This window comes from Citrus sinensis, chromosome 3, assembly GCF_022201045.2.
Source record: "Citrus sinensis cultivar Valencia sweet orange chromosome 3, DVS_A1.0, whole genome shotgun sequence".
In the NCBI taxonomy this organism is placed as follows: Eukaryota; Viridiplantae; Streptophyta; class Magnoliopsida; order Sapindales; family Rutaceae; genus Citrus; species Citrus sinensis.
The window spans coordinates 40,332,305-40,345,893 of NC_068558.1; the positions used below are offsets into that span (position 1 = coordinate 40,332,305).

The 13,589-nt window shown below is 34.7% G+C and overlaps 1 protein-coding gene, 1 long non-coding RNA gene and 1 pseudogene across 13 annotated transcripts in view; 2 read left to right on the forward strand and 1 right to left on the reverse strand.

Annotated features, from left to right (window-relative positions):
• Positions 1-13,589, forward strand: part of LOC102630151 (probable disease resistance protein At4g27220) — a 90,847-nt gene that overhangs the window by 55,982 nt on the left and 21,276 nt on the right. The window contains exon 1 of one of the 12 annotated variants that reach the window (XM_052437138.1): positions 12,390-13,585. The exons of the other annotated variants lie outside the window; for them this stretch is intronic. Within the exon in view, the coding sequence (XP_052293098.1) occupies positions 12,968-13,585 (618 nt within the window). The 5' untranslated portion in view covers positions 12,390-12,967. Of the gene's footprint in view, positions 1-12,389; positions 13,586-13,589 lie in introns of those variants that run through there. 12 annotated transcript variants of the gene reach the window in all.
• LOC127901084 (uncharacterized) overlaps positions 1-13,589 on the reverse strand; it is a 46,958-nt gene that overhangs the window by 19,773 nt on the left and 13,596 nt on the right. The window lies entirely within an intron of this gene.
• Positions 4,416-9,276, forward strand: LOC127901083 (pentatricopeptide repeat-containing protein At1g09220, mitochondrial-like; annotated as a pseudogene).

Genomic DNA, 13,589 nt, shown 5'->3' on the forward strand with positions numbered 1-13,589 from the left:
TTTCTCTCTCTAGATTTCTCATTCTCAAGCCGTTTTTATTCAAATTGTTTCTCAAAATCACTTTCAATCTTCATTATCTTCATTCTCCTTACCCTTTTCAATCCCAAATCAACCATATCACAATGTCTAGTTCACGGCCGGTTCGAAGAAAAGGCAAAGAACCGGTTCAACAAACCGATCGGCCACGGGAAGCAAGGAGCACCACCAATCAATCCAATTTCGAGTCCACACATTTTCAGAATAAGAAACATCTAGCCAAATGTTTTCATCAACGGTTCAGGACTCGTGAGGTACTCCATGAAATGCAAGTTATGCAACCCAAGAGGGGGGGTGAATTGGGATTTTAAATTTTATGCAATACAATTCGCACAACAATTTAATCTACCGCCTTAATCAAATCAAAAACAATAAATTCAATCAAGTACAATATTAAAAGAGTAAGGGAAGAGAAAACGAACACAAGGATTTTTACGTGGTTCGGCTATCCCCGCCTACGTCCACGCCTCCAAGCTCACCCGGCTTGAGGATTTCACTATCCAAGCCTCCCAAGGCTTCAAATGTTTACAATTGACTTCCAAGGTGTCAATGAACCTTTACAACAAGAGATTATATCCCCAATCTCTTCACCCCAAGTGTTTCCCACACTTGTACACTCACAAATTGATGAGAAATGAAATTCACAACAATAAAACTCTCTTTAAGAGTGAATAACAAATTATAGCTCAATGATGATTCAACAAATGATGATTTACGAAATGGAAGCTCAATATATATTATATGATCTTATATTTGCTTGTGTTAGTTCTTAAAATGAAGTTTGAGTTGAGTTTTTATAGTGAAAGCCCAAAAACTAGCCGTTATAGGCAAATTCCAGCGCTCAAGCGGTTAGCCGCTTGATTATCCGGCTAGCCGCTCAGGAACAGTAATATTACCGTTATTTTTGAATTTTGCTACAGTACTACTGTTCACTAAAATTACACTTTAGCCCAAAACTTTCTATAATTATACTATGGCCCAAAATGTCAGAAAACTTTGCAAATAGGTCCAATTTCAGAACTTCATAAAAATAGATGTCTTTCTCAAACTTTCTGAAATTATGATATGGCCCCAAAGATTTTCTTGTTTCACACAAAGGTCCTTTTCAACATAATACCTATATTTTTCAAAGTTCTCAAAATCTTTCACTTTAGTCCAAAATATTCATAAATTATAGTATGACCCAAAACATTTCAAATGTTTGTAAAAACGTCCAACTCCGAAATTTAATACTTATTAAAATTAAAGATTTCAAATCTTAGCATTTAAGTCCAAATTACTTAAATTCACAAAATACTTTTCTTTATAAAAACAAAAACTTTTAGTTTATGAAAATTATTTAATTAAATTAATTTCTTGAGCTTCTCAAATGCTAAATCAAACATCAATTAAATCATACCGGCTTTACAAGAATTTATTGCACTAATTTGTTCGTTGAGCTCTAAACTATTCTTGATGTCGCCATTGTCCGTTGAGTGTCTTCAATCTTGATTTCACTTGATTTACTTGTATAAATATTATCCTTCAAAAACTAGTAAAAATGTGAAATACAATATTTATTAAATCACTCAATACATATGTTTGTTATCATCAAAATTACATTATGTATAGCCCTTTAGGCTAACACTCCAAACCTTTTTTATTTTACCGGATTGGTTGAATCATCTTAGTATTAGCAATAGAACTTTATTGCAATTGTTGGAAGATGTTGGTTGGCTTAATGCATTGTTGATTGAGGAGAATGTGTATCCCGACTTGGTGAAAGTATTTTACTCGAATATGGATTGTTCCGCGGAGAAAGAGAATCGAGTAATCACCACAGTTGGAGGAGTTTTGATTGAGTTTGATGATTTGGACTTGAACAACATCCTAGGATCCTCCGATGATGGCCTAGAAATTTTTTCACCTAGGAAACCTCCTGACATTGATGACTATGCTTATATTGATGCTGTTAAGAATATATGTCGTCGTGTCAACCTTTCCGATGAAGATTGTACTATCCATTTTCGCAACCTTTGTCTTTGTCTTCAAACTCGGATATTACTCCGTTTTATTCAGAGTATTGTTCTTCCTAGATCAGGCCATTTGGATGAGGTCTCTCATTTGGATGTCGCCTTGATTGATTGTATTCTTAGACATCGTCCAATCGACTTAGGATATACCATTGTCCGAAACATGCTCAGCATACCTAAGTTGATTACCCGCTCCCTTCCATATGGTCATTTCATTACCTGAATCCTGAAATTTTTTAATGTACCGATTAAAGAACCGTCGTGTAGACCGTCTAAGGGTATCGGAGATGAAGCTATTGTCGGCTTAGGCTTTGAGTGGAAGAATGACACTTGGGTCAAATACTCTGAAAACAAGTTTACCTTCCTTGCTCCAAGTGATGATCGGCCACTTAATGCTGTGGTTCCAACCGATTAGCTACCCATTTTCTCACTCTCATTTCGGGGGCAGCGTAGACGCCGTGATCCTCCCGTGATTGCTTCAGATCCTGTTGTCTCTGCATCCGTTTCATCACCTCCACGGCCTCCTACCTCTGGAGATGTTACTCTTCAGCAGCTTATGGATGAGGTGCGGACACTTTCGGTGCGGCAGACTGAGTTTCAGCAGGAGCAGCAGCAATAGCTCATTCATGGACAACGCCTTCTCTTTGAGCACTTCGGCATTCCATATCCATTTCCACCTCCATCACCTCCATCCTCACCACCTGAGTAGTATCTTATGCTTGTATTTGGACACACCTACATTTCATTTACTGCATTGTGTGTTCTTTTATTTTCGGCTCTATGGATGGTTATTATGATTTTTGGTTTATGGTTTTTGGATGATATGGATTTGTTGTGACTATTTATGTTGGATATTATGGATTTGTTTTGGTTGATCATTATGGATTATATGGATTTTCTTATGCTTATGGATATTTTTTTTACTAATGTGCTTATGTTGCGATTTTGATCATTGATAGGGGGAGCTCTCATTCTCTTATTCTTTTATTCTTTTTGATGATGAAAGGAGAGAATGATTTAATAAGTGTTATGAAAATATGCATGTATCTAGGGGGAGCATGTATGCAGGGGGAGTTTTTGTTAAACAATTTTCAAATCATTTTTTTTAACTTGCATTGATTAAGGGGGAACTTTTTCATAACAAGATTAAAGTTTTTAATGTGTTTTGTCATCATAAAAAAGGGGGAGATTGTTAGCCTATATGGCTATAAATATTGATTTTGATGATAACAAACCACATGTATTTATTGAGTAAAGATTTATGAATTGTGCTTTTATAATAAGAAAATGATGTTATGGAATTAAAGCATTTTGGACTAAAATGAAAGTAATTTTAAAATCTTTGATAGTATTTTAAATTTCGGATTTGGACCTATTTGAAACTATTTAAATATTTTTGGGTCATTCTATAATTTCACAAAGTTTGGGCAAAGTCATAATTTCAAAAAGTTGTGGGATTGACAAAACATTATTCTAAAGTTCTGAAATTGGACCTTTTTGCAAACTTTCATAACATTTTGGGCCACACTACAGTTTTATAAAGTTTTGGGGTCAAATTATAAATTTGGGAAAATATTCACTGTAGCAGTTACTGTAGCAAGCGGAAATCCGGATTCTGACAAACGGAAGTCCGGATTTTAGGTAGAATCTATCCGAATTAAAAGCGGAATTCCGGATCCTGACAAACGGAAATCCGGTTGTTGGGCAGTAAGCTACTGAGCGTAAGCGGAAATCCGGATGTTCAGAAATTCAAATTTGTGGCTGTAACGGTAACATTAAGCGGAATTCCGGATGTCCATAACCGGTAATCCGGTTACGACCAAAATGTACATAACGGCTAGTTTTTTAGCTCAAACTATAAGAACTCAAATCCAACTCATTTTCAACCTCTCCAACAAACAACAACAAAAAGCATACGTGATATCTTGAGCCTTCAAACTTGTGAAATAAAAACATTGAATCTTTTCTTGTTCTTTATTTTTGAATATCTACTCATTGAGTGAGTTTTATTGTAACCTTCATTTATTCATCTCAATTGTAAGAGTTTGAGTGTGTGAGACACTTGAGTGAAGAGATTGGGAGATAATCTCTTTGTTGTAAATGTTTATTGACACCTCAAAGTCAATTGTAATCGTTGAAGCCTTGGAAAGGCTTGGATAGTGGAATCCTCAAGCTTGGATTGCTTGGAGGCGTGGACGTAGGCGGAGATTGCCGAACCACATAAAAATTCATGTGTTTGTTTCTCTTCTTCCTTACTCTTTAATTATTGTGCCTTTATTAAACTTATTGCTTTCAATTTTTATTAAGGCATTAGATTGCTTGTTGTGTGGATTTGCTAGGTTAATTTTTAAATTTCCAATTCACCCCCCTCTTGGGTTGCACACTTATATTTCATGTCGCACTCTGGTTTCCCCTAATGTCTCATCCTCACGTTCTTGAGGCTTTGGTGTTGTGAGAACATAGACCACATTGAGGCTTGTCAACAAGAAATGCAACTTTTTCTGCCAACGAATAAAGTTGCCACCATCGAACCGCTCCAATTTGACAAAATCTACTGCGAATTGTCGAAGAGATGAACTTGGTGCCATTGTTGCAGAAATAACGTCTTAAGATTGTTAGAGGTTGAACTTGTGGGGAATGGCAAATGTAGAGAAATACAACAATAATGGTGGAACTTTATTATGTAAAGTAATGTGTTTACAACTAACTCTGTATGTAGGAAGAAACTGCAGAAATTTTGTGTGCTTCAAGGCACGTTACAAATGTCGCTTTCCTTAAGATGTTATTTGCCCCCACCAATTGAGTGATGCACATGGGTTAAGCAAATACGCCTCCAAGATACAATGAAGCACTTGTTTGTTTGCTTGAGTTGTGCATCGACGAAAGCAAACCAGAATACTCTTGAATGTTGCAAGCCTGCCAAGAAACAATATATTGTTCCTGCAGAAAACAATATATTGGAATGTGAATGCACAAAAGAAATGAGTGTTTTGTGTTGAAATTTGTACTAAAAAGGAATGCTAAGAAAAGAGTGGTGTAGGATCATTCATTTCATGTCTAAATGGCTTAAACATGACCCATATTTATAGATATACTTGTGCCCCCTCATTTGGGTTATCATCTTTCATGATACCCCTTCATTCATGGCCATTGGATCTAGATTTGATTTTAATCAATGGTCCAAATTGAACCATCACCATTTCAAATGAAATGTCACTATGAAATGATGCATCTTTAAATGAAATGTTGCCATGAAAAGTTATATCATTTAGTAAAAAGATATCTTTTCTACAAGACACAATTAAATAGACATGTCCTTATAACAAGACATCATTTAATTAGACATATCTTTAGTGAAAGGTACATTTTCTATAAAGCACAATTAATAGGACATGTCTTTATCATAGGACACATTTATTTTGAAAATTTTCCAACAAAATATATTTCAAGAAGCTGTAATGAAACAACTCATAGACATGAACTTTACAATGAACATTGTAAAGCATCCTCCATATATGGAAATGGAAAGGAACCCATCTGTATATATGTCATACTTCCACGCGTCATATATTCTTATCTTAATTCAAATCTGAATATTGTCAAATTTAGACGTACGGATCTGAGCACCACTTTTGTAAATGTATTCAAAGTAGTTTACGTATATATAATTCGAGAGTAGAATTGACGATTTATGGCAAAACACATAGATACATTTTAATTAACACTTTAATGGATCAATACATGACCGCCGTACGAGAAGTGAATTGAGTTAATTTCTTTGCAACTTTTACCTCTAAGCCATTTGTGAACCAGTATGTTTTACACTGAGTTATCATAAAATCATCGTTTTGCTAATAAAATGTTTTCTCTTTTTCTTCAAGGAAAACACATTAGGCTCCCAGTCCCAATACAATGTTGAAGTTAACAGCACCTGCCAGTCCCAATACAATGTTGAAGTTAACAGCACCTGCCGGACTCTACTTAATAAACACAGAAGCAACAAAACTAAAACCAAAACATTTTTCTTTTGTTTCCCCACAAACCCGTCTTCAATTCACACCACAACAACAACAAAATCAGCAACACTTGTTGTCTATCCTACAAAAGAGCCCATCATCAAACAACGTTACCACCCGAATCCACTCTCACTTACTTACCACTAACTCACTGCTACACCACACACTACTCTTCAACACTCTTCTTCACTTCTACTCGCTCGCTGACTCACCTAAAAAAGCTTTCTTGCTCTACAAACAACTTCAACAAATTTACACACACTCTCACTCTCCATTGCGCCCTCTCTTTGACAGCTTCACTTACTCTTTCCTTATAAGGACCTGCGTTACTTTAAGCTATCCTAACTTAGGTACCCAGCTTCATGCTGTTATTTCAAAAGTGGGCTTTCAATCTCATGTTTATGTAAACACCGCCTTAGTTAATATGTATGTCTCTTTAGGGTTTTTGAAGGACAGTTCCAAACTGTTCGATGAATTGCCGGAAAGAAATTTGGTTACGTGGAATGTTATGATCACTGGTTTAGTGAAATGGGGTGAGCTAGAATATGCGCGTTCTCTCTTTGAAGAGATGCCTTGCAGGAATGTTGTGTCGTGGACAGGGATTCTAGATGGTTACACCAGGATGAATCGGTCTAATGGGGCGTTAGCTTTATTTCGAAGAATGGTTGCGTGCGAATATACAGAAGTACAGAACCTAGTGAGATAACTATTTTGGCTGTTTTACCGGCTATTTGGCAAAATGGGGCTGTTAGGAATTGTCAATTGATTCATGGGTATGGTGAGAAAAGGGGGTTTAATGCATTTGATATACGTGTCTCAAATTGTTTGATCGATACTTATGCAAAATGTGGGTGCATATTTAGTGCCTTAAAACTCTTTGAGGATATATCGGTTGAGAGGAAAAATTTGGTGTCTTGGACATCGATAATATCTGGGTTTGCAATGCACGGGATGGGGAAAGCAGCAGTAGAAAATTTTGAGAGGATGCAGAAAGTTGGTTTGAAACCAAACAGAGTAACATTCTTGAGTGTTTTGAATGCTTGTAGTCATGGAGGATTGGTCGAGGAGGGGCTCAAGTTTTTTGATAAGATGGTTGAGGAGTTTGCCAAATGTAAAGCATTATGGGTGTTTAGTAGACATGTTGGGAAGGGCTGGGAGGTTAGAGCAAGCAGAGAAGATTGCTTTGGGGATACCGAGTGAGATTACTGATGTTGTTGTTCGGAGGATTCTTTTGGGTGCTTGTAGCTTTCACGGTAATGTGGAGATGGGTGAGAGGGTGACAAGGAAGGTATTGGAGATGGAGAGAGGAAATGGAGGGGACTATGTGCTTATGTATAACATCCTTGCTGGGGTTGGGAGGTATGTAGATGCCGAGAGGTTGAGGAGAGTCATGGATGAGAGGAATGCCCTCAAATTTCCTGGCCGTAGTTTGGTCTAGTTAATGGTGAAGTTGAATGGTAGCGATCTGGATAGATGGTCCCTTATTCCTTTACCTATATAAAGTTTGTAAAATAGTTTATCACTGAGCTGAGATTTCAAGGCCTACATCGGCAAGGCACCTGAGATGTTGCTATTGCCAAAGTTCTTTCAGCTTGTGAAAAGCAGCCTCTTTTTTAACTTCATTGAAGAAGGTAGGCCATTCCCGTTCTGTACATTTAGTTTTTGTTTCCTATTTAACATTCGGTTCAAACAGCAAAAGAGAGTTGATCCTTTTGTTTTTTTATTCAATTTTATGATTCTGACAGAGTTGCAAAGTTTTTTGAGTAGTACCCATTCTGATGGAGTTACAATGTTTTTTGTCAGTTACAATGTTTTTTGTCCTCCTTATTGTTCAGATGGATCGATTTTTGGTAAAATTAATAAACTGTTCTTATTTTTTCTTTGGCTTTTGCTCTTTTAGCTTTGTTGAAAACGGCAAAGAGAGATGATTCATAGGCTAGCTCTTCAGTGTGTCCCTGAGCTAGGATTTCAGAATTCAAAAGCCGATACATATTTATTTGCTTTTTATCATTGTTTACCTAATTTTATTTTAGTGTTTTGGTATGTTTGATTTTCTATGTGAAAGTCAATAGCTTACTAGTTAGTTACTACCAAGAATTTAGGTCCCTGTAGTGGAGGCGTTTCAAAGTTCAAAACATTTTACATATTTCAATTTGACTCCTTTTTCATACTTTATCATTCAACTAGATAAATTTACAGATAGAATTTTCAAACTGCGAAGAACAGCTAAGTCATTCCTTTTTGGTTCATTTCTGGCGGGTAAAGGACTTTTCCAAGTTTCAAAGATGAATAATGAAAAAAAATTCTTTTACCAGCTATGTCGACCTTAAAATATAGGCCATGAAAGATCTCGAAGCTGTCCTGACACTTATTTCGAAATGACAAGCTCTGAAAACACCTGAACCAAAACCTCAACCTATTCCTAGAAGCTGAGAATGTGAAGAAATGGAGAAATCTGCGAGAGCTTAGGCAGCTTCCGAGAAGCCAATGACTGAAAAATATTTCGCTGCACTCAGGACGGCCAGGACTATTAGGTCTCAGCTGAAGAAAGGGACCGCACCAATGCAGCAAATAATCACCTCACTCTCTCAGGCTGCAGAGAAGGAACCCCAATTTACAGGACTCCCTTTTCTGTTACTAATGGCTTGGGGGGCAAAAATTAATGATGACCATGTATATCTTTTGAGAAAAGGTAATTTGATGTGACTGGAGAGATCTCAAATGAGGATACAATTGAGAAAACCATCTGTTATGGTGGAGATTCCAGATAGGCGTGACACGGACATAAAGATTAAGAAAAGATTGTTGAAGCTGTATCAAATTTTCTTGGACATAACTGTAAAGGTGGAGGTCAAGACTTTGAAGCACAACCGGAGAAGCAGCAGGAAGTAGTTTGCTTGGGGACCATACTTCTGGTGTTGATCATTCTTTTGATTGTTATCAGTTTTTGAATTGTATCGGAAATGATGCCTAATCATACTTTGTCGTTTTCTCTGCTTTGAAAGTCCTTGTATTATGATTGGGTTGTGACTATTCTTCGTCCTTTTATCTTTTCTCCAATGCATTTGAAATACATTGTCCTGATTAAATAGAGTCTAAGGATGAAAATCTTCTGGGAACCATATTAAATTTAGCATTCAAATGAAAGAAACAATGAATGAAGACTATGTTGACTGGGAATGTAAATGTAGAAAAATAGCAGATCTGCCTTTGAACTAACATGATTTGTCATCCTCTTAGTTTTATCATTTCATCACAGCCCAATAATCCCATCAAAATTCTTTACACCAATTTTGCTCCTAAATCTTAAAAGTTGAATAGAAATACCAACAAATTCACCCTATCAGAATTCAATGCAGTTCGCAGGTCATAGTTGTAGTTAAAAAATTCAGATATACCATTTTGACAGGGAAAACAGAAAGCCATGCCCAATTGCTCATCCTGCAGAAAATTTAAAAAGAAATTTTTTAGAAAATGTGAAATTTAAGATCACATTTACCAATTAAAATATATAGTGACTTCAACTTGTATCAAACAAACATTAGCAAACAACTTGTAGATTGAAAAAAAAAATGATATCACATGGGGTAACTCCTTAGAACTTTGAATAGAGACGAGAAGAGAGAGCTCTGAAGAAAGATTGATAAAGTAAGCTCCATTGGACGGATTGTTAATTTTCTTCTATACATGAAAAATGTCAACATTAATAGCTTTATGCATTGCAGATGACATCATCTAGCATCTAATGCCGAATCCCCAATATTACGGCAATGCCAAAAAGAAGCAAAAGTGCACCATTTAGGGTGCGTTTGGGATTGAGGTTGAGCAGCTGTAGCTTAAAAGCTACAGCACTAAAGTGTTTGATAAACACTAACTGCTGTAATTTTTAAGCTATGTTGATATGATTTTTCACTTGTATAATATAAAATTTATTATATTTTTAATAATTTTATCAAAATTATTATTTAAAATTTATAATTACTATATATTATTAACTTTTGTTTCATAATTACAGCTTTTTTTTCACAGCAGCTGTAGCTTAAAAGCTACAGCACCTCAATCCCAAACGCACCCTTAATTTCCTCCAGGCAGGATGGATGATGACATGCAGAATCCAAACATTGCAATCGGTTATAATCATGAAAAGATAGACATGGAGAAACTACGACCATTCAATATATATATATTTAATATTATTTACATACGATGATATTAATATGTGATATTATTTATATATAAATAATTAAAACTTCAAAAGTGGTATTATTTAATATTTTGGGCTATCTGTGTGTATGTATAAAGCATTTGTTAGATTATTAATAATTCGTTTATATTTTATGTTGGATTTGTGTCTTAATATTTTAATATGAATCTCAATATTTTTTGTGTTGGGTTTGTGTCTTCTTATCATGAATCTGTTGACAAGTGCGGCAGCGTTTGACGAAGAACACGCAGGTCTCCTCGTGTTTTCTACGTATTAATCAAATGTTTACTGAATGATTAATGCTCGAAAGACACCGAGGTCCTACCACAGTGTCGATGCCACCACAGGCTTTTAGCATTGCTCCATCTTTCATTTTTCACGTTTACTTTTCAAAAGAGGAAAGCGGATTAAATTCAAGGAAACTTGGCCAAAGACTATTAGATCAAAGGATTTGAATACTCAATTTTTCCAAAGAGATTTTGACACATGACATTTAAGAATTTCTAAGCTCAGAATTTAATTTATTTACAATTTTCCTTATTTGACACAAAAAAAATATGATGTTTTTAAGACTCATAGAAATTGCTAACTAACAGAAATTAATTTCATGTCAGTATCTTCTTTCTCCTCTTTCTTTCATGCAATAATCTTAAAAAATAATAACAAAAAAGGTTTTAGAAAAAACTAGGATAATTTTTATCTCTTTCATGCAATTTAATCTTAGCCTTACGATTTTTTAAATGCTACGTGTTCAAATCTTCTACAAAGATTTTAGAAAAGAAATTAGATTATGAGAGATTCTAAATCCTAGATCAAAAGATGTAATTTTTTTTCTTTTTTTAAACTAAAGGTAAGTATATAAAATTATGGCAGTCTGTCATTCATACGTTCTGCAAATTAATTATGATTGTCTCTTAATTCTCTTAATTTTTTAAAGGAATAACATGAGACAATGTAATATCTAAATCTCAATTTGAATCCTAACTAATGTAACACGTATTTATTAGATGATAACTAAATAATTTTATAAGTTATGAAATTTTTTATATTAGGACTCAAATATTAGAATGTCTTTTAAAAATCTTGTGCTACTTGTCTTTTAATGTTAGTATATAATTAAGATTTAATTATTTGTAATTTTTTAAGTTAAGCCTAGTGACATATCATTTATTTTAAGTTTGAAAAAAATGATACACGTACAAAATTAGAGATATGAATTAATTGTTTTCAAATTTTCTTGTCTTTTATCACTTTCGTCTCTATTTTTGCCCTCCATGTTTTACATGTACGTATCATTCATTAATCCTAAGTTTATACGTTCAAATTCTTGTATAGTCTAATTGTTATTACCTTTGAGTACTTATTTTCCATTTTGCAAAAAACAGATAACAAAAGAAACGTGTTTGGAAGTCGTCAGCATTATACAAATGCTGTTCACTTTACATTACTTGCGGACCAGTTAGTCTTTACATTTTTCTATAATATTCAATAATTTGTTGATATTATAATTTTACAGAATTATTTTTATTTTTAAATATATTTATATTTATATTTATTATAAATTAAATTAATTATGTAAATTGAAATTAAAATAAAAAATTTAAAAAGTAAAAATAACATATTTTATATTAATAATAAAATATTTTTGTTGTTTTTATAAACTTTTTTTTTTCTCTTGATAAATGTTTACTTTATATTCTTAACGTCTAATATCAAATAAATGACTTATTTCTCCTTTTTTTTCTTTCAAAATTTTTGCATTGAGGGAGTTATTAGATATTATAAAAACAACAAAAAAGTAAGTAGTATATGTTTATTTGAGTAGGGAGAAACTACCAATCTTCGTTTTACGTACAAATAATATAACATATAATAATTATTAGTGGGACAGTGAGACTCTATTCTTTTATTAAAATTATATAAATACAACAGTTTTTCTCCTACACATTATCTTTTATATTTCTACCTTTTTATTTTCATATACTCTTTTAAAAATAAAACTATTAAACATATTTCTTAATTTACAAAAAGTTAATTACTTCTTTCCAATAAAACAAACACAAAAGCACCATTTTAAAAAACAATAGAAAAGCCATCCGAAATTTTTGGGTGAAACTTTACGTTGACTTGAGTCGTCTCCTAGACTTGTGGATGAAACATGATGATCTCAGTGACTTTATTAGTGGTTTTGTGCATTCACTGCATCTCTTCATCATCTCAAGTTCTCTGAAGCCATCATCTCAGGTTACCTTCGTCTTGTTTTCAGCTTTTTGATCTCAAGTGCACCCTGGTGGTCCATCCCGTGAGTCGTAACTGTTGTTTGAAATTTGGTTTCTGTCCATCCTTAATTTCTTCCTCCCAAATCACATCTTTTTGGCCATCTGATTCTATCCACCCTTTCCTTTGTTGTCGTTGGTGTTTTTCTGTTTATCTTCATGCCCCTTTCCCTCTCTTATTTCTCTGTACCGTATCCACTTATCTTTGTAGTTTCCCTCTGATTTTCTCCACTCTCTTTATTCATATTAGATAAAACACCTCCGCTTTTATTCAACTTCTGATCTCACGACCACTTTGCTTTTGTTGCTGTTAGCTGTTGTGACCTGGTGTTCTGTTCTGTAGATTTGCTACTCTGTTTTGTTTCCCTTTGGTTTCCTGTGCATCCGTTTCTCAAAACTTTAAAAGAAAAAAAAAGGTTGAAAATGGTTGATGCTCTTGTTACCGTTGCTTTAGAAGTTGCCAAGTGCTTGTTCCCTCCGATCAGGCGCCAGTTACATTATGTGCGTAAGTACAAAGCCAACCTTGAGAATCTCAAGAAAGAAACTGAGAAGTTGACCGATGCAAGAGACAGTATGCAGAAAAAGGTTGATGATGCTAGAAGAAATGGGGAAGACATTGACAAAAGAGTTGAGAGATGGCTGATTAGTGTCGACACGATCATTGCTGAGGCGGACACGTTAACTGGAGGAGAAGAAAATGCAAATAAGAAATGTTTCAAGGGGCTCTGTCCTAATTTGAAGAAACGCTATCAACTTAGCGAGAAAGCAGCCATAAAGGAGAAGAGCATCGCTGAGCTCGAGGAAGAAGCTGAGAAATTTGCTCAAATTTCCTACCCTACTGTTCCAGAAGAGCCTTGGCTGAGGTCTGGCAAAGGTTACGAGGCCTTTGAATCAAGAATGTCGACTTTAAAGAATGTGCAAAACGCATTACTTGATCCTGATATCAGCATCATTGGGGTGTATGGGATGGGGGGCGTTGGGAAGACGACCCTAGTGAAGGAAGTGGCTAGGCAAGCTAAAAAAGACATGCTATTTGACGAGGTAG